Raw genomic sequence first — 27318 nt, 5'->3', positions numbered from 1 at the left:
ACACACACACTCTCTGTCATCGCTGGCGACTGAATGTTGTATAGCTCTTCCGTGGTTTCCGTGTGTCTAGTTTCTCCGTTTCCTTGCCTTCATGTTTTGATCCCTGGACTGTTTTCTTGTTTATGATTGTTTTGCTGCCTGCCCTGACCATTGCCTGATTATCTGGATTACTCTTTTGCCTTGCCACTGCCATCGTTGTTTGCTGCTGTAGACCACGCCTGTTTGACTACGCTCTTATTAAAGCCTTGCATTCGGATCCCCACTTTGTAGTCATGCCCCCCTCATTACAGAATCACCAGCCACACCCGGATCCAGCGGCTTTCTGAGCATTCCAGGCCAACCATGGACCCAGTTGACCAGCTACTACATCTTCAGCAAGGAGGCTTATCTATTGAAGAGTATGTTCATCAGTTCTGTGAATTAGCCTATCTAGTACCATTTGATGAAATTGCTTTAAAATACATTTTTCGTTTTGGACTCAAGTCTGTGAAGTCATGGTTTCCTGGAGGAGAATTCAAATGTACTTTGAGAGACTTTATGGATTATGCTTGTTTGCTATGTGGTTCTCCTTTCACCATGGGAGAAGCAGAGTCTCTTCCCAAAATGGCCACCAGCTCAGTCATGTTTGCTTCTCCTGAATCTCGTCCCATAATGTCCACCAGTCCAGAGTCTCTTTACAAGATGGCTGCCAACCCAGAGACTCTCCACGAAATGGCTGCCTACCCAGAGTCAAGTCAAGTCACAGCTGATCGTCCAGATCCTCGGCACATCTCAGCTGGTCTTCCACAGCCTCATCACGTCTCGGCTGATCTTCCAGAGCATCGTCACGTCTCAGCTGATTGTCCAGAGCCTCATCACGTTTCAGCTGGTCTTCCAGAGCATCGTCATGTATCAGCTGATCTTCTTGAGTCAAGTCTAGTCACAGCTGATCTTCATGAGGCAAGTCAAGTCACAGTTGATCGGCATGAGGCAAGTCAAGTCACAGTTGATCGTCATGAGTCAAGTCAAGTCACAACTGATCTTCATGAGTCAAGTCAAGTCACAGTTGATCGTCATGAGGCAAGTCAAGTCACAGTTGATCTTCATGAGCCAAGTCAAGTCACAGTTGATCTTCGTGAGTCAAGTCAAGTCACAGCTAATCTTCATGAGTCAAGTCAAGTCTCAGCTGTTCATCCAGAGCCTCGTCACATCTCAGCAGATCGTCCAGAGTCACGTCACATCACAGCTGATCTCCCAGAATCTCACCACATATCAGCTGATCTTCCAGAGTCATGTCACGTCTCAGCTATTCATCCAGAGTCACGTCGCATCACAGCTGATCATCCAGAGTTATGTCACGTCCTGTCTGTTACACCCAGATTATCAAGGTCTTCCAGAGGTGGCTGCTGAGGCTGCAGAACCCTCCGAGGCGGCGGCACTCGCTTTGGCTCCTGGTAAGGTGGTGGTCCCCAGTAATACACTTTCAGTCTGTCCTGTCACGGTCAACGGGACCATTGCTGAAATCTGTACCTGTCCTGTTAAGGAGAATGTTAATGAACTCTCCCTGTTTCCTGCTTGTATTTCTGTAGAACCTCCAGAGGTGGCGGCATCTGCTGCAAAACCTCCAGAGGTGTCAGTAGTACTCTCATCCTGTTCTGTTCTGGCCAAGGAGGCCATCTGTGAACTCTCTGCCTGTCCTGTCACGGCTATGGAGGCCATCTGTGAACTCTCTGCCTGTCCTGTCACGGCTATGGAGGCCGTCTGTGAACTCTCTGCCTGTCCTGTCAAGGCTACGGAGGCCACTTATGAACTTTTATCCTGCTCTGAATCGGCCGAAGATGCCTCTCCCGAACTCTCTGTTTGCCCTGTCATAACCAAGAAGGTAATCTGTGAACTCTCTGCCTGTCCTGTCATGCTATGGAGGCACTCTGTAAACTCTCTGCCTGTCCTATTATGGCTAAGAAGGCTGTTTCTGAACCCTATGGCTAAGAAGGCTGTTTCTGAACCCTCAGTCTGTCCTTTCCCGGTTATGGAGGCCGTCTGTGAATTCTCTGCCTATCCTGTTCCGACCAAGGAGGTTGTTTCTGAATTCTCTGACATTCCAGCCACGGTCAAAAAGGCTGCCCCTGAACTCTCTGCTCACCCATTTCTGAACTGTCTGCCAGTCTTGTTATGGCCGCTGAGGCCATTGTTAACCTCTCTGTGCTCTATGTTCCAGTTCTGCCTGATCCACCTTGGTGGTATCCTGCACCATCAGCTCCGCCCTGGTGGTCTTCTGCTCCGCCTGCTCAGCCATGGTGGTCCTTAGCTCTGCTCTGGTGGTCTTCAGCTCTGCCCTGGCTCCCTGCTCTGTCGGCTACGCCCTGGCTCACTGCAATGCCTTGGCACTCTGCTCTGCCCTGGTTCTCTGTTCCACTGGTTCTGCCTTGGCTTACTGCTCCATCCTGGCTCCCTGCTCCACCGGCTTCGTCCTGGCTCTCTGCTCCGATGGCTCCACCTTGGCTCACTGCTCCGCCTTGGCCCTCTGCTCCGCCAGTTCCACCTTGGCTCTCCGCCGGCTCTGTCTCAGTCCCCTGTTCCTCTCCTTCCTCATGGACCTGGCCCTCCAACCCTCCCCCCCCTGCCTCCGCTCCACCTCCCTCCTGGACTCTGGTCTGGTCATGTTAAGAAGTGTCTGGAAGCCACTCCTTGGGGGGGGGGGACTCTGTCATGATCTCCAGCTGGAGTGCCCATGAGCTCCTCTAGAGGGCACTCCATTCTGTACCTTGCCATTCACTCAGGACTCCATTTCCCATAATCCTTTGCCCAGACTCATCAAGTGCATCACCTGTCTCTCATCAGATCTCATCATCGGTTCACAGCTGTCTCACATTAGTAGGACTATAAGAATAGCACACACACACTCTCTGTCATCGCTGGTGACACTCTCTGTCATCGCTGGTGATTGAATGTTGTATAGCTCTTCCGTTGTTTCTACGTTTTCCGTGTGTCTAGTTTCTCTGTTTCCTTGCCTTCGTGTTTTGATCCCTGGACTGTTTTCTTGTTTATGATTGTTTTGCTGCCTGCCCTGACCATTGCCTGATTATCTGGATTACTCTTTTGCCTTGCCACTGCCATCATTGTTTGCTGTTGTTGACCACGCCTGTTTGACTACGCTCTTATTAAAGCCTTGCATTTGGATCCCCACTTTGTCGTCACACCCCCTCGTTACATCTACACTGCTCAAACTCGCATTTGAATCATTAGTGGCAAATACTTTAAATATAAAAAATGTACTTACAGGCTATGTGTCAGAAACCCCAGACTGTCCTTGCAAAGTTGGAACTGCCCCACTTTATAGAAATATTATGTCCTCTTTTGGAAGGCCAAACAATGTAGTTTCACTTTCACAACGAAACACACAGCGGCTTGTGTGAGCGGCGCCCAGCAGATTCGACAAAGGAGGCTTGTGGCAACCACATGTGATGACCCCGGGCTGGACTCTGCTTCGTCCACGGTGAAAGCCGATCCGGGCGATTGACAGTGCGAAGATGATGTTTTTTCTCAGCGACCTGCACGGATCAGCTCCAGGCATGACGAAACGGATGTCGTCCTCTTTTGGAAGGCCAAACAATGTAGTTTCACTTTCACAACGAAACACACAGCGGCTTGTGTGAGCGGCGCCCAGCAGATTCGACAAAGGAGGCTTGTGGCAACCACATGTGATGACCCCGGGCTGGACTCTGCTTCGTCCACGGTGAAAGCCGATCCGGGCGATTGACAGTGCGAAGATGATGTTTTTTCTCAGCGACCTGCACGGATCAGCTCCAGGCATGACGAAACGGATGTCGTCCTCTTTTGGAAGGCCAAACAAAGTAGTTTCGCTTTCACAATGAAACACAGCGCCTTCACGACATGGTGGCGGCGGCAACAATACTACAGCAAGAATAAACGTTACGCCTTATTTCTTTGCGTGAAAATTTGGGCGGCGTTATGCAAATCTTCCCACACAGTGACGTAGATATGTGGGGGCGTGTTTAAACGAGGCGTTTTAGGAGGGCATGGACAAGTCTTAACTTTTATAAAGAATATCTCTTTGGATTTGAGACTTTAGTCTTTGCGACTTTGCAGATCTTCTTTATGCACCAAGAGCTTGTAACACTCCAAAGAGAAAGGAAAAATTTAAATTGCATCATATGATCCCTTTAAGGAAAAACATTCCAGTTGATCCTTGTCAAAAAAAGGGTTACACTTTATTTCGATAGTCCACTTTAGACGTTCTACATGTCACTTTACACTTTAGGCATTCTACATGTCAACTACATGTCAACTAATTCTCATTCATTTGCAACTACATGTCTACTAACTCTCAGAGTAGACTGTTAGGGTAGGTTTAAGGTTAGTAGAATAAGTTGACAAAGAAAGAGTTGGAAGATATTAAGCAGACAGTCTACTAATACTCTACTAACTGCTAGCTGACATGTAGTTGCAAAGTTACTTACTGTTAATATAATGTCTAAAGTGGACTATCGAAATAAAGTGTTACCAAAAAAAGTGTCTTTCTGAACACTAATAGCTTACAGTGGTGCTTATGTCTGTGTTTGAGGCAAAACAGCCGAAAATGTACTGTCTGAGATCTGTATGAAATGACAGCCCATTGTTTGAGATTTGAGCAGATGATGGACTCCTGTGGAGCTCCCGATTTACATCCTGTCTGAGAGCATTCAAATACACACAAAACAACATGGAAATGATCAGCGATCAGACTGATGGAGTGGAAATCATGAACTACAGGGCTGTGGGTTTATCTTGAGCTACTATAGTTAACATACATCAAGTCAACATGCAGAAGATATTATGAAATACAGTATAATTCATCACTGGACAAAGAACAAAAGCAACTTTCTACAGCTGTACTTTCACACTACGTTCTTGGTGATTTGCGTAGTTGTTACAAGAATTTCCATTGGCCCGGCTATATTATAATAGATTTCTATTCTATTTTATCTCATTCTATATGATGTCAGATCAGTGAAACTCTTGAGTTTATCTCAGAAATACCTCTTTTTTCAGTAATTCTTCATTGATTAATACATTTTCCATCTGTTACGTCTGGAGACGTATTTTTCCATGTTTATCTTTGCCATTCTCTCGCTTGCTTTTAGGTGACTCCGCCCTAATTGGGCGTACAAAGACGCACCTGCTGTTTCGTCACTCGAAGTCTAGCATCTTTTGAAATATCGGGATGTAACAAGGCAGAGGAGGAGAGAGCAGAGTTGTTGGCGTTGTTGTTTGTTGTGAATTAGAGTCTCATATTCTGTTGTGTATACTGTATATCTCTGATTATCTATTATATTATCTATAAAATTTTAAAATTTTAAAATTTTTGTCTTAATAAGTGTGTCAAAATTATAAGAATGACAAAATTTTACTCTTATTCCTAGACTTAAGAATAAGTGTGATTCATAAAGGTTCTTAAGTGTTAAGACTAGGTCTCAGCTCTTAAATTATTTAAGACAGCTGGAGATGTCTCCTAACCTAGCTAGGAGTAACAAGATGACCGCAAAGAGGAGGAGATACACACTTTCCAATGAAGATATGATGTATTGGAGTTATATGATGATATGAAGTTGAAAAATTATGCAAACTTGATCGTGAAAATAGTAAATTATTTTTGTAACTTCTTCCACTCTAAAAATCAATACTCTAATTGCAGAAATGAAAGAAGTAATTACATATTTTGGGTGGAAAATTGGAAAAATGCAGCAATGTACTTGATATACTTGACTTAAAACCATATTTAAGATGATGGTCTTAAATATTGTGGCACTAACCCCACCAAACACAACAGTGGCCAAAAGTGTGGAGCTTTTTTTTTCCATTACCCCACATTTCACTTAAACCATCAAAATACGAGGGATTTTGTTTGGCAAAAGTTTGGTGTTGCCAAACTGCTTTCAAATGAAAGTAGCTAAAACAGCCGCTAAATGTTGCTAGATTATGTCTTAATGGCGAGTTCACTGATCTATATAAATATAAATATGTTACCCGGTACCATAAAAACCAGTCTTAAGTGGCTGGGGTATATTTGTAGCAATAGCCAAAAAAACATTGTATGGGTCAAAGTTATCGATTTTTCTTTTATGCCAAAAATCAATAGGATATTAAGTAAAGATCATGTTCCATGAAGATATTTTGTAAATTTCCTACCATAAATATATCAAAACTAAATTTTTTATTAGTAATATGCATTGTTAAGAACTTAATTTGGACAACTTTAAAGGCGATTTTCTCAATGTTTAAATTTTTTAATATTTGCACCCTCAGATTCCAGATTTCCAAATAGTTGTATCTCGGCCAAATATTGTCCTATCCTAACAAACCATACATCAACAATTTCTTGTTTTTGCATGTGTTCATAATTTATTAGTTTTTCGCCAAAAATTATGACTATTGTGGGCTTTCCTGGAGTTGTTGGAGCCATTGATGGAACTCATATTCACATCAGTGCTCCAACAGTAAACAAGGAGACATACCAGTAAAAAAACAATTTCAAAGCATCAGTAGCAATTTGTGATCATTTCGCACAATACAAATACTTTAAAAAAAAAATATTTTTACATATTAAAATATTTCATTGTCTTAATTAAATTATTTTATTGTAGTTACATTAAATGATTAGTGTTGTGCAGCTGTGAGCAGGCTCACTATTGGCTGTTTCAGAGGTCGAGGTCAGCCATTTTGTGTTGACAACATTGTAGTCCTTAGTTTGCAAGACTTAAGTGTCACCTCAGTCAACACTTAAGAATCAGTCTTATACTTTACTAAACGTTGATTTTAGAGACTTTTTTATAAAAGTATCCTACTCTTAGAAAAGTCCTTCTTGTAACTAAAACCTTGTTCAGACTCCACAATTTTTTTTGTCGGTTACGACAGTCACTGTGTCAGATTATGCGATTTTGACTGGATAAAATCTTGTCGTGTCGTGGGTACCAAACATGCCAGACTACACGTTGCTTCCCGACCAATCATCGTGACGTCTACAACGTGCTTACTGTCATCAAGAAGCCGCAGCTACAGACTGACTTCCGTAAACAACAGTGGCAATGGATACCGAAGTTGCGTGTTTTGTACTGGCTGTGTTGTCCTCGGAAAAGTGCATAAAAAGAAAGAAAACTCGACAGTGGACACATTCCTGGCTTGCTCGAAGAGGACAATATGGGCTGTCAATCCTCCAAAGAGAACAAAATGTTGTTTGTTTATAGTTTTATTTTTAGCCAGACAAAAACAGTCTGTTAAAAAAATCGAGCTAAAGCTTAAATTAAGCAGTATGCAGCTCCAGTGTTTTTCATTGATCACCAATGTAATTTTTCACTTCAGAAGTACAATTTCTTTAATGTAGTCACATGGGGTAAACACAGAGCCTTTTTTTAAATCTCCAGGTGATGTTACATGGGGCAATTTAAGATCGGTCGTGGGCCCTGTGTCTGACATTGTTGCCCGTTGACAGCAACATTGCTCAAAAAGTTGCCACATGTATCATCAGCCTTTGATTGATACATTACTCCACCAAATGTAGTCACAATAATAAGTTTAATGCACACATAAAAACTGCAATGCCGTTTCCATTGGAATAATTTTTTTTTTCTGCATGATGTCCATTTTTGGTTTTTAAGTGAACAATAAAACAGTTAACTATTGCTTTGGATTATTACCAGACTGTTTGACTTCCCAAACGGGTTCTTTCTATTTGCACTGAAGGACAGTGACAGGAAGGGTTTCCGTGAACTTCTCAGGATGGATGTGGAGGATTTCAGCTACTTGCTTGACAAAGTTACACCACTCATTCAAAAAAGGGACACAAAATTTAGAAGAGTCATCAGTGCAAGAATGCGCCTGTCTCTAACGCTACGATTCCTTGCTACAGGCAAGTCAGTAAAAAAAAAAAAAGCCAGGACTAGGCCTTAATTAAATTGGACATTTAAAAAGCTTTTATAAATGTGCATACATTACTGTTATTCATTTTGAGACAAAACAATGGCACTGACATATTTTAAGATAGGTAATTGCAAGTTGTTTCCAGTTAAGACAGCTCAAACATGCTTTTTAGTATCGGACTAGGCTTAAGCCTCATCTGTTAAACCGCACAAATGTTTTAACCACAAAGTCAAAACCAGAGTATACAATGTACATGTTTCTAAATAATGACAGTTGAAGTCTTTAATAGGATTATAAGTGGACTTCAGAGAAAATGAAAACATTTAATTGAATTGTTTCTTTTTTTTCCCCAGACACCTACAACGGAGGCAGCGTGGAGAGAGGTGGCAGCAGGATTTGAAAACAAGTGGCAGTTTCCTAATTGCTTGGGTGCCATAGATTGCAAGCACATCTACATCCAGCCACCTGCAAACTCTGGAAGCACCTACCATAATTATAAGTCAAGATTTTCTGTCGTGCTCATGGCAGTAGCTGACGCCAACTACAAAATCATCTATGCTAATGTTGGCATACAAGGAAGACTATCAGATGGAGGAATATTTGGCCAGTCAGACCTCCGAACTGCCATGGACAGAGGTCTGCTGAATGTCCCCCCTCCAGAGCCACTACCAGGCAGTTACATAACATTGCCTTATGCATTTGTTGGAGATGAACCATTCCCTCTTCGAAACGACGTGATGAAGCCATTCTCCTTCCGAAATCTGAACCATGGACAGTGAATATTTAACTACAGGCTGTCAAGGGCAAGGCGTACAGTTGAAAACGCATTTGGAATTTTGGCCAATAGGCTCCGTGTTTTCCTGTCCAACATTGCTCTGGAGCCTGACAAAGTGGCAACACTAACACTAGCTGCACTCTGTGTGCACAACTTCCTCAAGGAGAAGGCATCAGATGTGTACCTGCCTTCAGCCTTTGCAGATGCAGGAGATGAGAACCACAATGTAGTACCCGGAGCTTGGAGAAAAGATAGAGAACTCCCCTCTGTGCCAGTCAGCAATGCACGGAATGCCACAACCGCTGCCAAAAAAAATCAAGACAATTTGAAGGCATACTTTCTGTCACCAGCTGGATCTACTTGGTTTTGGACGGAGTAGTTTCCCATATTGTGTTAGGAGGGAAGCAGCTTTTGTTTGGACCTCAACGACTAGGGAAGAGGTAAGTAAATTACAAATCTAGCACATCCAAATGTTAAATGTCTCTGTAATTGTCTATCGAGTGTTTTCCACAGATGGCAGTTCTGTGTGTGTGTGTGTGTGTGTGTGTGTGTGTGTCTGTGTTTACTGTATGAAATCAGTAGATGTGTAAGTAGATAGGAAGTAGATTCATTCTGTGCCAGCAAGAGGCGCTTTTGGAGCTGCAGAAATAGCATTTTCCCAGCAACGGTTGTAAACAAAGCAGCCCTGTGATCATAAACGCTACTTGAAATTAAAATAACAACGACACTTTCTGAAGACAATCAGTTACCTTCAAAAATACATTCATATAAAAACTCCCGCCCCGCCACAAATAAATTAATGTACGGGAAACTCTGTGTTGCTATTGTGAATGAGAACATAATGAGTGATTTGCTAGCTTACATGCTAATTCCAGTACTCACCAGGTTGCTGAAGCGCCTCTTCTATCGATCGCCAACATTTATCTTTTTTTATTCTGTCGTGGTAGTCCCTCGATGACACATCATAAAGGTAAGCGTACTGTTGCCATAGCTCCACAAGGCTGTCTTCCATTTGTTAAGTCCACCTAGCAGCAGAGTCCTCTCTCTTTCGTTTTGCCATGTTTAAAAGCTGTGTACAGAAGAGATTCTGTGCTCCTATTGGTCAATGTCAACCATGTTACGGAACCCGTCGTGGACGACGGAAAACAAATTAAACATGCTAGACTTTCTGTGTTGACATCGTGAAGCGTCGCAGACATGGCATCGGTTGTCGTGCACTATGACACACTACACGAGTTGAAACTATTGAATCTTGCGTCCCGACACTCATTGTCGTTTACGAATCCCTATGACACCCTACGTCAAGCAAATCGGGCCAAAATCGTGTAGTCTAAACGGGGCTTAAGAATTTTTTAACACTTAAGTCAAAGCTTAAGAATATTCTTAAGAGCATTTCTGAGAAGTTTTATACATACGGGTGAGATGATTTGAAAGATGCCAGGGCCCGTATTCATGACAAATCTTAGTGCTAAGAGTTGCTCCTAGTGACAAAATTCTAAGAAAATTCTTAGAAATGTGGGTGTTTCCTCTTAAAATTAAAGAAAAGATCCTAGTAAAGAAAAAAGTTATTCAGAAAGCATCTTAACCCTTAAAAGAGCTCTTAAGGTCCACAATTGTTAGGAGTACTGACGAGGACTTTAAAGAGGCTTAAGAGTTTATTTAGCAGTGGAGAAAATCAACGAAACGTGAAGAGGGATAATAAATGCATATTTGCACACAATGCATGACAGTGAGTTAATAAGACACTACACATTAGATCGTGCAGTGATCATGTTTGTGACCGATATTATTAGATACACGTAACATCTCCGACACAGCTTAAAAATGCCATAGTGCCAGAAATAAAAAAGTAATCACTACATTAACTACGGCTACGTTCACACTGTCAGTTTTAGGGATTGACAACCGCACATCCTTACAGTCTCGAAATGTCCCGTTCAAACAGCAGCTTACTGCACAGTAGCGTCTCGAATACTGTCTGTATGAATGTGCAATGAGAGTCAAGCCAGTATATTCAGTCACGTCCTTTTCTGCATCTCGCGCATGACACTGAATTTAAGTCACGCACAGAACACAAAACTGACGGAAACTGCTTCAGTGGAGTAGAGAACAGTGACTCGATATAAAACATTCAGATGATGCACAGCTTATTTCTCCGTCACTGTAACTTACCCAGAGTGAAACCACATATGAGCGGCTCTCTCTCATACTACAATTTGTGCAGTTCATACAGTGTGTGTTTTCTGAGAATGCGGTTGTGAGTCCTGAAAATAGACGGGTGTGAGTTTGGTTATAGAATGCAGTTGTCACTCCTAAATAAATGTATTGTGTGAACGTAACCGTGTTAAGGACTCAAATACAGGACTGACAACCGTATTCTGCTGCTGTGTGAATGTGGCTGCTGTACATTAGCATATTTGGCAACTGGAAAAATGCAACTTTGCAGCAGTGATGATTTTGGCCTGTCATAACTTTCTACAAGCAAAGTGATCACACAAACAATTATAGCACTTCCAGAACCTTATTGTGTCGCTGTTCGTTTCCTATCAAATACCCTAAGTACAACATTAACAAGGACCTCTACAGCCCTGAATGTCAGCTGAGATCAGGACAACTAGATAAGTCCGAGACAGATCCCCAGTGAAGACCTTGTCTCCTAGACAGCCAAGACCACAGGAACCAGATGAGTCCTCTGCACAATGTGACTTAGCTACAGCCTGAAACTGAACTGCTGGTTTCGTCTGGCCAGAGGAGAACTGGCCCCCCGACTGAGCCTGGTTTCTCCCAAGGTTTTTTCTCCATTCTGTCACCGATGGAGTTTGGTTCCTTGCCACTGTCGCCTCTGTCTTGCTTAGTTAGGGACACTTAATTTCCAGCGATATTGTCGACTTGATTGCACAGATACTATTTAAACTGAGCTGAGCTGGATGATGACATCACTGAATTCAATGATGAACTGCCTTAAACTTAAAATGTAGTGTTTACTATTGTCCTTTTGCATTATTGACACTATTTTCCTATTTAATGCTGTAAAGTTGCTTTGACACAATCTGTATTGTTAAAAGCGCTATATAAATAAAGGTGACTTGACTTGACTTGACATGCAAATCAACTAAAAACTAGAACCAAAATACAGCAAGCAGAGACAATACCCGACTTTAAGCTACCTGAAGTGACCCACAGTCATACTTAGCCGAAGCACAGGAAGTCAAACTACCTCCGGGATATGACGCCTACCTAGGTAACATACGCCAGTGACTTTTATAAGTCCTCAAACAGGCACCAATTGATGACGTCAAGAAAATGCCCGACCCAGCCATTCACTTCTGAAAAATACTATCCTTACCTATCGTGCCACATAAACAAAAGGAACTCTTACTGAGGGCTTGAAAATAAATGGCATAGCCTTACCTAGCTTCAAAAGAAAAAGAAAAGAAAGACTTACTCTTCCCTTACTCCCTCTCTATTAAAACACAGGCGACAACATGAATCTTCAAATTAATTGGCATCCTCCTCCCTCTCACAATAAAAAAAAAAGAGCTTATAATTTAAAAAGAAACCTGGCCACACAGGCCAGCCAGGGGCGGACTTAACCATTAAGCGAGGTAAGTGTCTGGTTAGGGCCCTGGGGAATCTGATATTGGTATCAGTATAAGACCTACCCCTTCAAATGGTAACTGGAAACACACGCCAAGGTTGACTATCCCAGTCACGACATCTGAATTCAAGTGTACCCAATGGAGAGGAACATAATCACACCCCATCTTGATACCACGTGTGAGAAGGGAAGCAACCCCTTCAGGATTAAGGACTGTTCTGAACCAGTATCTCACAAGATCACAGCAGGTTGATGATCCGTGTAAGACAAGGACACAGTATGAAAGGCTGTATGGACTTATTCTTAATTACAGACATAGTTTTTTTTTTTTGCTCCCCATGAGGAAAACAGCTTAAATTTTCCATAAAACATGAAAATGCAACTGTGTGTGTTTAATATAACTGAATTTACACGGGAATAAAAACACAGATACTTTCCCTCCACCAGTCATGTCAAGCTGGCAATGATACATAAAATTATACACTTTCCTTATTTTTTAAACATGCATCCTTATTTTGAATATCTTCTTAATCACACAAGTTTTTCTAGACTATTTATCCCATTGCTTTCATTCAGATGTTACATAAATTGATTTTATTATACTGTACCACAATAATGTTTCTCATTCAGTATAAACTGAGGAAACTTTTTTTTAATTCATTTTAGGAGATGATCTTAATTTGAAACAATTCTAAAAATGAAACTTGTGGATGGATGCAAACAAGCATGGAAAAAAAAAAGAAAATCAATCTGAAATACTGGTCATATCTTTTGTATTTTTCTGGTGCTAGGGGAAAAAAACAAAAACAAAAAAACACTCAATTTAATTTGAATTTTGTCAGATTTGTTTAGTAAATCAGACTTGACCTGAGAGGTGTGCTGAGAAAAGCAATTCTGGAGGAGCTATGATGTGTGAAATATATTCAGCAAGCTGTCAGTGAGAATGTCCTAAGGGTGGAGAAACGAGCTGCTAAGAGAAACACAAATAAAAGGAGGGACGGATGCCCTTGTCATATCAGACCATCACAGGGATCTGGTTTATGGTCTTTAAAAAACAAGATGGAGGGACACTCTTATCTGTTCTTACTTTTGGGTGAGTAAAAATGACACGCAATCAGTCAGATGACGTATAATTATAGGTGCTGTTTAGCTATTCTTTATGAAAATATTTAAAGTATTGTGACGGCCTGCATAGTATCAAATGCAACATAAACTTGATCCACATCCCAGAAAGCAATGGAAATATTTTGTTTTTGTAACAGGTGTCTTTTGCATTCAGGGGAGTTCAGAAAACTTGGAAGGTAAAAAGTAGTAACTAAGGTCCCATTAGTTAACATGCATTAACTAACATTAACCAATACACAACTTATAGTATTTATTAATCTTTGTCAATGTTGGTTAATAAAATACAACTGCTCATAGTTAGTTCATGTAAGCACAGATCCTTTAAAAATATTAACTTCATATTTGAATGTAGTAGTAAATGGAATTGAGTGTTTTGGATTGGAATTTAATATTTGAACCCACATGGAATGTACTGAAACTTCACACATTTGAGTCTGGACCCTCTGTCTCTTTAAATGTTTTTAGAGAATTTGGCATTAAAAGGAACGGCTGTACAGTCGACCACATATTACAGCTGGGGAGCTGCAAACGCCATCGATGGCATCAGATATGCTCCAGGTACAGCCTCATTCTGCTCCATCACATTAAACCAGCTCAACCCGTGGTGGAGGCTGGACCTGCTGGATTATTACTGCATTTACAAAGTGACCATCACCAACAGAGCCGACTGCTGTCCGGAGCGCATGACTGGAGTAGAGATCCGCATCGGAAACTCTCTGGAAAACAACGGCAACAACAATCCCAGGTGAAGTTATGAAAACAGTTATGAACGTGTCAGGAGAACCGGATTTGCAGGTCAGCTGATTGTCTCGTGGTTTTTCTCTTTCTCTCTGCAGATGTGCTGTCGTCACTTCACCTCTCCCAGCAGGTGGTACTGTCAGTTTCTCTTGCGGCAGAATGGAAGGTCGTTATGTGAACATGTATCTTCCTAACATCCAGACGCATCTCACGCTGTGTGAGGTGGAGGTTTATGGAGCAGGTAATTTCTGACACCTCATTTTAGACGGTCACATTAGTGAAATTTCACGTGGAAAAAATAGTTACATTGTCAAAAGCATAGAAATGTATGAAGCACAGCTCACAAAGATGTCACTTTCAAGCCCAGCATCTTTCTGTTGGTCGAGTTTGCATGATCAACTTGAACATGCAGTGAAATCTGCATGTGGAATTTTTTGCCCTCATGGGAATCTCTGGAACGCACAGATTCTTATTGGAATCGTATTGGAAGTACAGTTGAGTTTTCACGGGCCGGCAGATTCCAGTCATTATAATAAAAGTTAGCAAATTTGCTGTGTTGCTCAGCAGAAAGCTGATTGGTTTCAAACTGACTTACATGTGAGTGAGCTGTGCTTCATATGTCGCTACAGTCAGACGATGGACATTTTTTGCCCGCAAAATAGAATCTGCACTGATTTTATTTTATTTTTTAAATTATTAATTTAATCATTATGTTAAACTGGGCCTACATACTGCATCTGAAAGCATCAAAATAATAAAACAATAATAAAAAAAAACATTTGTTTATTTCATTTTTGCAGTTTATAGGAAAAAAGTTTATCTGAGGATGAAATTAACCTCCAGTGTTGACACAGCTGCAGTGAGCAACACATTTCTAGATCAGGTAAGAAAATGTGCAACAGATCAAAGAATTGAAATGGACAAAATCTTAAAAGATAAAACATCAAAAGAGAAATACTCCTTTCCACTTTTCAGTAGGGCTGCACGATCAATTATATCATTCTTTAATCAGCGGTTTGTCGGTGAATAACGGCTCTGTGTGGTTAATGCTGCTCCATGTGAAAGCCCGCAGGTGATGGAGATTTACCGCTGATTACAGAATGGCTTTACTGACAAGATGCGTGTTAAATATCGCATGTGATTTATCGTGCAGCCCTACTTTTCAGCAGGGGCGGTTCTGGGTCCTAAATTTGGAATCATATCACACCAAACTGTGTGCAGTTTGTCCTGTGGGTGGCAGTAATGGGAAAAAAAAGTAAAACATCACCAGCTGCTAAATTCAAATCTGCATTCGCTGACTGGCGCAGAGCCAGAGACAGACGCGTTTTTTACAGCGCTCCGCATTAAAACCAATCACACACGATTCTGTTGAGCTTATAAATGCAATAACTAATCAGAGGCGTTCTGATGAGTCATCGCTGAAAGTTTTGTTCAGTGTGCGTTCGCCGACTAAATTCTGCTCTCTGGCGAATTCTCTTATCAGAAACAACAAAGTGCAGATGTGCGTACGAATGTAAGTAAGATACTCATTTCACAGTGTAAACCGCTTCAGTGATTTTAATGTGTTTTAATTTTAATTTTTTTTAAGCGATTTAACTCTGGCTAGACTGAAGTCAGTAGCTATGTTTCCATCCAAAGATGTGAATTTAACTTATGCGCAAAACTGGAATATTGCATAAAACATTCTCGAGTAAAGCACCGTTTCCATCCAACGAGTCAAAGAAAACAAAATCGTCACTTCCTGATAAACTGGCACTAAATATCTCTAAGAAAACTAGGAGAAGCCACTGAATATAATAATTTTCAGATGTTAGAGGTGGATGCCTTCTGTTTTCGGAACACAGTCATGTAAGACAGTAATTATACAGAACAGAGGTGGACTTAACCATTAGGCAACGGTAGGCGACCGCCTTGGGCCCCCAAAAGCCAAGGGCCCCCTAAAATGCTTTTTATATGCGAGATGCGCATTCAGTGCGGACACGCAAGTGGTTGATGTGGTGTTCATTACAACGACAACCGACTGTGCATCTGCGTTGAACACGCTTCTTAGCAAAATTAGGGACCTATGATTTCCGCGATGTAGAAAACATCGGTAGGACGGAATCCCGGAATCCATTCATAAAAACGGACCCAAATTCTGCACTTTCCATTTAAATTTTTCTGTATTCCATTTTAATGTAACGAGCAATGTCACGGAATATACGGCGCAGACACGCGTTTCGTTTGCTAGTTTGCTATTGAAGCACGCGCTATGCTCACGGTTGTCGTCTGTAGTAGCTAAATACTGTTTTTGCCATTTAATATTCACATACACTAGTCCATATCGCGGTTTAATTGAAGTGTGCTGAATTGCATTTGATTTATTTATTTAATATTTGACGATTTCTTTGGCATTGCTCGTTACACAGTAAACTTCTGTTGTGTAGCACTTTGAATGTACATAAATAAAAGGGTTTGATTAATTTTCATTGGAATAAAAGATAAATTAATGTTTTTGCCTTCATTTGATTACCTGAAAAATGAAAATACACAACACAGAATTTCTAAAAAATCAGTAAATAAAATAAACATTTCATAGGGCCCTATTATTGTATACAAATTAATAAATTAAGTTGTTTTTATGAATTCAATTAATATGTTTTTGATTAAACCATTAAAATGGAATACAAAATGTTTTTAATAGAAAGCGCAGAATTTGGGCCTTAAGAATGTCATTTTTGTTCAACTTTTAATAGGCCTAAATTGCTGTTCAATTAAACAAGTTTCATGATTTTAATTAATTAGACATGGTTTTTGTTACAATTTAATATAATCATCCAGAAAAAATAATACGGGGGAAAAAAAAACTGAATCCAGAAAAATTCAAACGCAAAAAAAAGATTTTGGAAAAAATAAAACTTTGGCTAATTTGGGAAAAATAAAACTGATTTCATAGGGCCCTACAAATATCATGCATCTGAAGCTATAATGTAATACTAAGCAACAGTGCATATTATATAGGGCCTATTTACATTTTTTTAAATGGCGCTAATTTGTTTTTGTGAAGGACCCAAGAAGGACCAAGCACAGTCACTTTCCACACAGGCACACTTCACATTTGGTTGAAATAATCCTTAAGCGTGTAAATGTATAATTTCCTTCAGTTGAATTCAAATGTGTAATTAAAATAAATAAAAAATAAATGTATATTTTAAAGTTTAGAATTAGCCTTGCGTTGTGTAGACAATTGCATAGTAAAAAATTACCCCAAAGCACCCCCTAGTGTCCAACCTACTCCACTACTATTATAACCTGTTTAAATGTGAACAAGGCATCTACAACATTAAGGAAATCCTTTATTTATAACATGTACATGAAAAATCTAAAAGATTGGACACAGCTATGGGACACGGTCGTGCAGCAGCGAGCATCAAAACAGGGAAAGGAACCTCAAGGTTGTAAATGTGTGAAATTGTATAGGGCCCCATTCCTGTATTTTGCCTGGGGCCCCAAAATCACTAAATCCACCCCTGATACAGAAATACTTTGATGACAGACTTTCCTCAGGCATTTCAGAACGACCAAAACAACATATAGATGCTGTGAACGAGATCGGTCCGCTGGTTAGTCAAGTTTTCTCGTCTCATAGCGCAAAGTCACATGACTTTTTCAATGCACATGGTGGAATTTATTTGGTAAATGTGTTTCCATCGTAGTTTATGCGCATTTTTTATGCAACTTTTTAAAAAAGTTTATTCTACTCATTTGTGCGCATACATTTTTGTATGCACATTTTTAGAATTTTTGCGCATCTTGATGTTTCCATCCAGCGTTTTTTTATGCGATCATCCAAAATGCACATACAAATAAGTGGTTGGAAGCGTAGCTAGTGATAATGTTTTTTTGATAGGCTAATGTAAATGTTCTTTGTTCTCTTTCTGTACAATGAAAGTGTTATAATTAGTAACTTACAATGTTTTTATTAAATTCACATTAAATACAAAGTCAGTCGTATTAAAATTATTTTATGGCATGACACCCATATCTGGTACTTAAGTAAAAAGACGGGTTTATGCGTAGTTAATAGATTACACTATTAGGCTACTTTGCCCATCGCCTATTATAGCTCAACTAAGATAATCTATAAAGATGCAAAATGCATTTACTTACACATATTTGAGAAATTAGAAATTTTATGACATAGTTAACACGTTTGGGAATATTTCGAATAAAAAGGACAAAATAAATAAAACAAGCCTATATCAGTTATAAAGTGCTATTGTGGCTGCTGTGTGTCACGTGACGAGGCTAGTAAAGTTATACTAAATTAAACCTGCTTTAATAGTTGTCGGTGTGTTTTAGCTGCAGTCCACTCTGGGGTTGAGTCCGGTCTCTGATGTTAAACTGTCCTGGACGAGTCTCCCCTACCGTGAAGTAACACACGAGGAGAAAACAACAAGGTAGGAGCATTAATCTATAATAACTGCATTAGGGTGCAGTTAATCAAATGAATCATGATCAATCTCACTTCCACTGAAGCTCAACAGGCTCTTTAGAACCTGCTGGAGAATATGATTATCACAATATTTATGTTTTATTCACAGGACTTGTGCTGATAAACGTTAATCTGGAACCACACACTGAATCTTTCAAGCAGATGTTTATTTATTGTTCATTTTTATAATTCATTGATCTCTGTAATTGTTTCAGCTGCTGACATATTCATATTCATCTTGCTTCATAAAATTGGTTTGAAATATTCTGTATAAATATGCATAATACTTAACTGAATGTATCAGTGTACATACAGTATGTGTATTATAGTTTAATTTGATCAAGGAACACATGCTCATTTCATCAATATAGCAGTTTATCTGAAGGACAATTAAAATGACTCTCATTCACCGATAACTACTGACAATATAAGTATATTTATTTTACTCAGATTGTGTATCAGTTAATTTATTACAATACAATTTTAATTAAAGCAATAAGCTACTTAAAGCCCTGTGTTAAAGTGATGCTGCAGTGTGTTGTGTGATGTTCAAGAATGAATTAACTTTATGTATATTTATCCAGAACAAATAAAATGTGACCTTGATTGTCTGAGTCGCCTTGTTTAAACCCTGAACACACAATATATGAATGTTACTGTGTTGACTATTAAAAAGACTTTACTAAAAGACTTTCTTTCTCTCTATACTAAACTTTAAACATTTAACTACTATGTGTATAATAGAAAGTTATAGTTGAGAAGACATCATGTGCTATTTATGAAGTAAATGACAAATGCCTGATCCAAGTGGTATATTAAGCTAAAACAAGAGTGAAGATCTTACTACTGCCAGAAATATATATAATGAAAACACACCAAATAATGTTTCATTTACATCGTTTAAGCACTATTTAACCCTCTGATGCATGATGTCCACTACAATGGACAGGTCTTTAACAGCTATGTGTTATGATGCTACATCACTACACAAAATTCTATATCACTGTCCTCTTGTTTTAGCATTATTTTCTTTATGACAGCATCAAAATCTAATTGGCTGATGAAAGTGGTGATGCATCAAGTACCACTGAAATAATTGCTGCTATTTTTTGTTTCAATACAGGCATGTGTCTTTCAAAATACATCATTTTGAGGGAATTTAGGTGGAAAAAATAATAATAATATTTTATATATATTTTATTTTTCCCCTATAACAAACTGCATGATTTTGGGAAGAACAAACTTAAGGTTTTTATTTATTTATTTATTTATTGTATCTTTTTATTAAAAATAAACCTTTCCTTTTCCTTCATTATAATCCATGTATCAGAGGGTTAAAAAACAGCATGTTTAGTCTGGCATCTTGCAGTAACTTTATAATGAATATAATATAATATAATGAAAATGACACTCATGGCTGTTACTCCTCAGAGAAGCTCCAGAGATCTGCTTCAGCAGGCATCTGGAAATGAAAATCACAGAGCTCATCAAGAAAATCCTCATCATTAACCACATCACTGAGGGATTTTACAGAGTAGATTCACTCTAGATCGCTGGTTTTAGAAACAGACTCACCTTTTTCATGTTGATTATGGATCACTGCTTCTTCAGGAGTTCGAGACCAGCTCAGAGTCACATTAGTGATTCCTCTCAGAACCAGTGCTGACTTCAACTGCAATGAACGATTCATTAGTATTATAGCGAGGCATCAGGCTGCGATAAGAGACAAACATCACGTTCTCACCTCTTTAAGCACGCTGTCCGTTACTGTCGGGTCGGTCAGATTAGCAGTGGAGTTAAACACTATCTTCATAAACGAGCGTCTAAAATATTCTAGGAGACACAATTCACTTTGAAAATGAAAAAGTCATAGGCCTAACTAGGGTAAAAGTAAACTAAAACACATTTGCATGTCCCAAAAACAAACTAAAAAGATGGCCACAAATTAATTTTAGTTTTAGACACGAGTTTTATTATGGAACTTCTGCCTACATTAAACAGGAAAAAGCCACTAGATTAGCAATAATATATTTAAAGCTGGTAAACCTTTGATCAGTGACAGGGGTGTCATGCACTCATTATTTTTGAGGGGGCACGAGTTGGGGGGGGGTCATCATGTGACACACAGCAGCCACAACAGCACTTATGTTTTATTTTATTTTTTCCTTTTTATTCGAAACATCCTCAAACGGATTAACTATATCATTAAATACATCAATCTAGTGGGCGATGGTCAAAGTAACCTAATAATGTAATCTATTAACTATGCATAAAATCCTTTCTGTTTACTTAATTAACAGATATGGATGTCATGCCATGACATATTTTTAATACAACTGAGTTTATTTAATGTGAATTTAGCATTGAAAGTTAATGTGGGTAAAAGCATTGCAAGTTAGGCTACTAATCATAACACTTTCATTGTACAGACAGAGAGCAAAGAACATTTAGATTATCAAAGAACATTTTCACTGACAATCTAGTAGTTCAAGCAATCTCAAAAAAACTGTATTAAATATAGAAAATATTAATCGGCTATTTTTTGTCTTTTGGAAGCTGCATTCAAAATCCACTTGGCTCAAAAATCGAAGGGGGCACGTGCCCCTCACTTTGAATGGGCATGACGCCTCTGATCAGTGATACCAGTTAATACATCAGCTTTGGAAACTCTAAAAATAGCCTACTTCAGCAGAAAATTGAATTGACTTTTAAAACTAAAACAACGATACAGTGAAAACTATATTTAAAATGTAGTTTTCGCCATTTTTATGTGTCTACAAAAGTGTCTAAGCATCTAAAAAATGAACTGAAGAATGGTTTGCTGGAGTTTGATCACCTGTCTCGTATACTTCCACCTCACAAACCAAGAGGGCCTTGAAATCCACGAAAAGGTATCCACGAGAGAAAACGTTTATGTACCGTCCCTCCCGATCTGAGCAGGAGTAGGTGACGCTGTGGGCTTCTGAATCACTGGAGATCACGGCACAGCTACATGATGACACACACACACAAACACACACACACACACACAGCCTTTTACTTTATTTACAATCAACAAATAAATATATTAAATTACATAGGCGCTTTTACAGAAAATGGGAGATTATCAAGAATATCAATGATATCCTTGATGAGACCAGTGTTGGGTAAGTTACTCTAAAAAAGTAATTAAATACTAGCTACTAATTACATCTAGTGTAATTCAATTACTGTACTAATTACTCTGTAAAAAGTAGTGCATTACATATTATTATTACTAATTAAGCTACTTTCTAAATCCCATACTAAACTCAGTTGAACAACACAGACATGAAACTATTCTTTTAATTCTTTCAAATAAATAAATTGTTCTTGAACTGACCAAAAGTATTTAAAGAGAGAAGGTTAAATTAAAAACATGCAGTACATGTTTTATTCTTCTACAGTATTTAATGCAATTGCATCAGAAGTAACTGTAATTAGATTACTGAAAAAGAAGAGCTTTTTCAAGTGAAAAGTAATGAAATTACACTAATTAATTACTTAGTAATGCATTGCACCCAACACTGGAAAATCTTTCACAATCAGTTGAAATTTGCACACAAACGTAAAATCACATCAATAAAACAATATTGCTTAAATGTAGCGTAAAAATCATAATAAAATTACAATTTATTTTACACAATCAGATGCCACTATTATTAAATTTGAAAACATTATAAAGTTCACTTACAAAATCTTACCAGACGTGCAAATTTGATTCTCATAATATGCATTCAATTATTCTTTTGTGACCTGGTTCCATTTTGGTTTTAGAGCTCAAAGCGGCGATGAACTTGTCCTCTCTGTGGCTAATCTAATGTAATCAGTTACTAACTAAACAAGCTTACCTGAGAAATATGCTCACGCTGAGGTGCCTCACCTGGGATTGGCGTTTCCTTCGTCCTGCAGAGAGTTGCCGAAGCGAATCTGAAAGTCTTTCCTATTATTTGGACAGCAGTCTTCTCTGTAGGTGACGACCACGATACTCACTCGATACGCAGCCTGAAGATCCAGCCTCCACCACGGTCTGGCCTCAACATTGGTTGCCGCACAAGAAGCAGAAAGCACAGAGATATCCTTCCCATCATCGATGGCGCGGTCCGCGGACCACTGAGCACCAGCTGTTGTCGACTGTGCAGCAGTTCCTCTTCCTGACAGATTTTCTAGAAAAGGCAAATAGACATATGCTTGAAGTGGCTCTTTTCACTGCATTTAATTTCCATTTAAAATTAGCTTTACATTCCAGTGGAAAAGATGCGTGTGCACCTGTTTAAGGTCCCTACAGGTTTTGGCAAAATCATGATTTTGCAATGTCGTGTTTTCTGCGATCGTGCATATTTCGCCATTTTAACACATAAGTTGCAGTTTTTCTGATAAATAGATGGAAAAAAGAGCGGTCAGTACTGCTCAAATTTATTGACATGCATGCAAGAAGCATGCCTGAATGAGAGAAGAAGGTGTGGACAGTGCTTGTGCTTAATGTAAAAAAAAAAAAAGAATTAGCGCAAAATCCACCGTAAAAGGATGTGTTTGTAATTTGCTTCTATGGTCTTAATTTTATAACAAAAAGAAGCATATGTTGCATAAAAAGTATGTGTAAAAATTTAGTAAGACACAATAATCAAGCTGTCTGCGTGTTTTTTTTCTTTCTGTCACGTATGACTGTTGTACATCTAAAGTCATACAATATTGTAAACGTGTGATCCTAGCTATTAAAAAAATCGCAAAATTCGGGAAAAAGAAAAAAAAAACATTGTGAATTCTTGGTGGGACTATAATTTTGTAATTAAATCTGACAAAACAATTTGGGGACATGGGCACGTCCTCATTTATAAAAATGATATATAGCTTAAATGAATTACATACATTGTTATTTTCGTTGTCAAAACAGAAAGGTTATTTAGTTAACTGTTGCTAAGTAGTCTAAATGTATAATGTGTGTGCGTGCATGTGAAAATAAATAAATAGACAAATAATAAACAGGTGCATCAAAAAGTCGCTCTACCTTTAGCGCCCTCTGCCTGCTCCTGAACAGAAAACAGCCCTGTCCAAAAGATATTTAATGAGATCAATATAAGAAACAAACATATGTTAAAGGCAAATAAGCATCCAAATTATGTTGCATTTGTTTTGTAAAGCAGACAATGCCAGATTCATGTGATTGATTTATGCAAACGGTGATTTCCCTATTTATAAAAAGGCATGAGCAAGGGGGCAAAGATAAATGTGTTTATAAAAATGACTGAATGAGTTTATTTGAACTATATAGTATATCAACTTTAATATGTTCAGCAAAATCATACAAATCCGATGATTTGAATTGCATTGTTTTGACTTCAGTAATGAAAGTCATATTTACCAAATAATAACAGCCAGCACTTGATGATTCCCATCATCTCACAGAGAAGCCCTTATCAAATATTCCTCTGTAATGTTGGGGGAAAACAAAGATATGAAATACGACAGAGATTATGACAAATAAAGTGACAGTCTTTTAATGTCAGGGAGAGGAACACTGCTGTAAAATCTCAGTCTCCTGACAGCTTCAGTAATGACTGAGGGCCATTTGTTAGTGTTTTACATGTCAGTTAGGTCACAAGATCATAGATTTTCATTTTAAACTCATTAAAAACATGGATTCAAAACATTGCTCTGTATTGACATTTTAGAGCAGTTTATTTATTGATTTTTGCATTAAATTTAATGTTAATTTATTAAAATTAAAAAATTTGTAAATGCATTATTACTAGACTTTTATTAAGGAATGCATTTTTTATTTTATGGTTTTGACACTATGTTTTGTAATCAATAACTGTCGCCACAAATTGCATATTGACATATTTATTTTGTAATAAAGTAACTGCACTGACCTGTCCTGTTGAGTGAAGTCCCACAATCTGGATCAGCAGCTTCTGTCAGCACGAGGATGAAGTGATTTTACGGTCAGTTTGAAATCTGACTATGAATCCCGAAGATTTTCTTATGTTTGTCTCACTGTGTGACGTCACACACGGAAAATGTGGGCTGGGAGTCGGAATGAGAGCCTTTGCATCTGTGTAACGTTACCTGGCTGTTTGTACTTAAAATCATGCATTTCAACGCAAGATAAAGTAATGAGCAGTTGAATTAGAAACTAGGAAAGCAAGAACAGCTTCAGTAATGACGGGGTTTGATGACCGATTGATGGACTTGAATTTTCTCTAATCATTCAGTGCTTTTGTGTTGAATCTGTTAAACTTAGGACGTCTGGAAAAAAAAACTTTAGGTGGAATTAAACTACTTTCAATTATTAAGTAAATAAATTACATTACATTATGAATATTTCTGACATGAAAAGCACACAAAACCCTATAAATTATGTTACATTTACATTATTTAAGCACTATTTAACCATCTGATGCATGATGCATTTTTTAAGCACATTGAGCATCTTTTCCATTTTATTTTCATTCACAATCCGTTGTATTTATTTATTTAGTTAGACAAAATTCAATCTTAAAACTTGAGCATTTTTTCCTTTTCTTTTTCTTTATGATTATTCATGTATCAGAGAGTCAATAAAAACAGCATGTTTGCAGTGACTATGAGATAAATATAATGAATATAATATAATGCAATTAAACTCATGATAGCTGTTGCTCCACACAGAAGCACCAGAATCTGAGATCTGCTTCAGCAGGCATCTAGAAATGAAAATCACAGAGCTTTTACATTGTTTCTGGATTTTACTGTGTTTCTCCTTCACGTTAGATCGCTGGTTTTAGGAACAGACTCACCTTTTTCACGTTGATTATGGATCACTGCTTCTTCAGGAGTTCGAGACCAGCTCAGAGTCACATTAGTGATTCCTCTCAGAGCCAGCGCTGACTTCAACTGCAATGAACGATTCATTAGTATTATAGCGAGGCATCAGGCTGCGATAAGAGACAAACATCACGTTCTCACCTCTTTAAGCACGCTGTCCGTTACTGTCGGGTCGGTCAGATTAGCAGTGGAGTTAAAAGCTAACTTCATAAATGATGGTCTGGAAGAATCTAGGAAACACAATCATTCTATTCACTGTGTTATTATCGTTTACAAAAAATAAACTGAAAATTATAGCTATTTAGATTAAATTAAATAGAAACTAACATAACTGGGAAACATTTTAACTAAACTAAAACAAATGTACATGTCTCAAAGCAAACAAAAATGTCCATACATTAATTCTTTAAATCAATAAGTTTTAGACTTGTGCTACATTATAAAACTTGAACGTTTGCAACCTGCCTAAATAATAATAATACACTGATAGCACATGTACATCACTGAGACGTCTATTTGATGTCTGCATTTACATCTGCAAGACCTATTTTTTAAAGTGTTTGCTCATCTGCAATCCGTCTATAGGACGTTTCCTATCAGATGTCAAATAGACGTTTAGAAGATGTCTTTAAGATGTTTATGATTTAGAGTGTATGTAAAACTCACATCTTAGAGACATGTGACAGATCTTGTACACAGCAGATGCTTTCCAGATGAAGAGATCTTTAACAGACATATTGCAGACGTGCCGGTCCTATCTAAGCAATAATAATGACACCAGTTACCCTGATAGCACACCTATATCACGGAGACGTCTATTCGACGTCTGCATTTACATCTGCAAGACGTATTTTTTAGAGTGTTTGCTCCTCTGCAATACCTATCAGATGTCAAAAAGACTATTCGAAGATGTCTTTAAGATGTTTATGATTTAGAATGCATGTAAAACTGACGTCTGAAAGATGTTTGCACACAGCAGATGCTTTCCAGATGAAGCGATATTTAACAGACATCTTGCAGATGTACATGTGCTATCTGGGTAATACATTAACATTAACTCTGTAAATACTAAAATAATACAACTAAGGCTAAATAAACAAAGATAAAATCAAAACTATAGCAATTTCCATCTTTTTTTTTATTAAAAATGTAGTCATTAATTGGTTTTATTTGTCTACAATGTCAAGCATCTAAAGCCAGGTATTCTAAAATGCATAACGTGAAAAACTCTTAGGTGGTTTAATGTACTAAAGCAACAACCAGTTTAAAAAAAACATCTCTCACATTTCTTTTGTCATAAACACTATCTACTTGACAATGGCACCATAATCCAAGTGGAAAGACAATCATTTTACATGAAGTGTTTTCCCCAATAGAAAACCATTACACGCTTAAAGTTACATAATGCACTAAAACTGTGATAATAAAAGACTAAACTCAGTATACACAATACCGTTTTTATAAACTTTATACAGACAAGCAGATGTGGCCAGAACATAAACGCAACATGCTGAATTGTAGCCTACGTTAAGCGTAATGAATCCACTTAACGTGCAATTAAGCGCGTTGCATTCATATTTTGGCTACACCTGCTTGACTTTATATAGTTTGTAAGATTAGTTAGATGTCATGTTAGATGTATACTGAGTTTGGTCTATTAATATTCCTGTCTTCATGCATTAATCGTTTAAATCGTAAAAAAACATTGGGAGAAACCAGGCTCAGTCGGGGGGCCAGTTCTCCTCTGACCAGACGAAACCAGCAGTTAAATTCCAGGCTGCAGCAAAGTCACATTGTGCAGAGGACTCATCTGGTTCCTGTGGTCTTGTCCCGGTGAACAACATAAAACAGATGATGAACACTATTAACAACAATTATTATATGATG

The 27318-nt window shown here is 38.4% G+C and overlaps 2 protein-coding genes across 2 annotated transcripts; one reads left to right on the top strand and one right to left on the bottom strand.

Annotated features, from left to right (window-relative positions):
• Nucleotides 1-13328: 13328 nt before the first annotated feature.
• Nucleotides 13329-18503, top strand: LOC107571099 (fucolectin-1-like; the record flags this gene model as incomplete). Its single annotated transcript, XM_016257374.1, has 6 exons — nt 13329-13362; nt 13532-13570; nt 13860-14139; nt 14231-14373; nt 14933-15015; nt 18474-18503. Coding segments are annotated over exons 1-6 (609 nt in total), but the record flags the coding sequence as incomplete, so codon positions are not given.
• A 1835-nt stretch (nt 18504-20338) lies between these two features.
• Nucleotides 20339-24721, bottom strand: LOC107571098 (fucolectin-like). The gene is made up of 4 exons (XM_016257373.1): nt 24694-24721; nt 22508-22790; nt 21443-21594; nt 20339-20439 (listed from the first exon to the last, which is right to left on the bottom strand). The coding sequence occupies exons 1-4, from the start codon at nt 24719-24721 to the stop codon at nt 20339-20341; spliced, it is 564 nt and encodes a 187-aa protein (XP_016112859.1).
• Between the last annotated feature and the right edge of the window lie 2597 nt (nt 24722-27318).

The sequence above is a fragment of the Sinocyclocheilus grahami genome, unplaced genomic scaffold (genome assembly GCF_001515645.1).
Source record: "Sinocyclocheilus grahami isolate Dianchi unplaced genomic scaffold, SAMN03320097.WGS_v1.1 scaffold1549.1, whole genome shotgun sequence".
NCBI lineage: Eukaryota > Metazoa > Chordata > Actinopteri > Cypriniformes > Cyprinidae > Sinocyclocheilus > Sinocyclocheilus grahami.
This window is presented reverse-complemented; position numbering and strand designations above follow the sequence as displayed.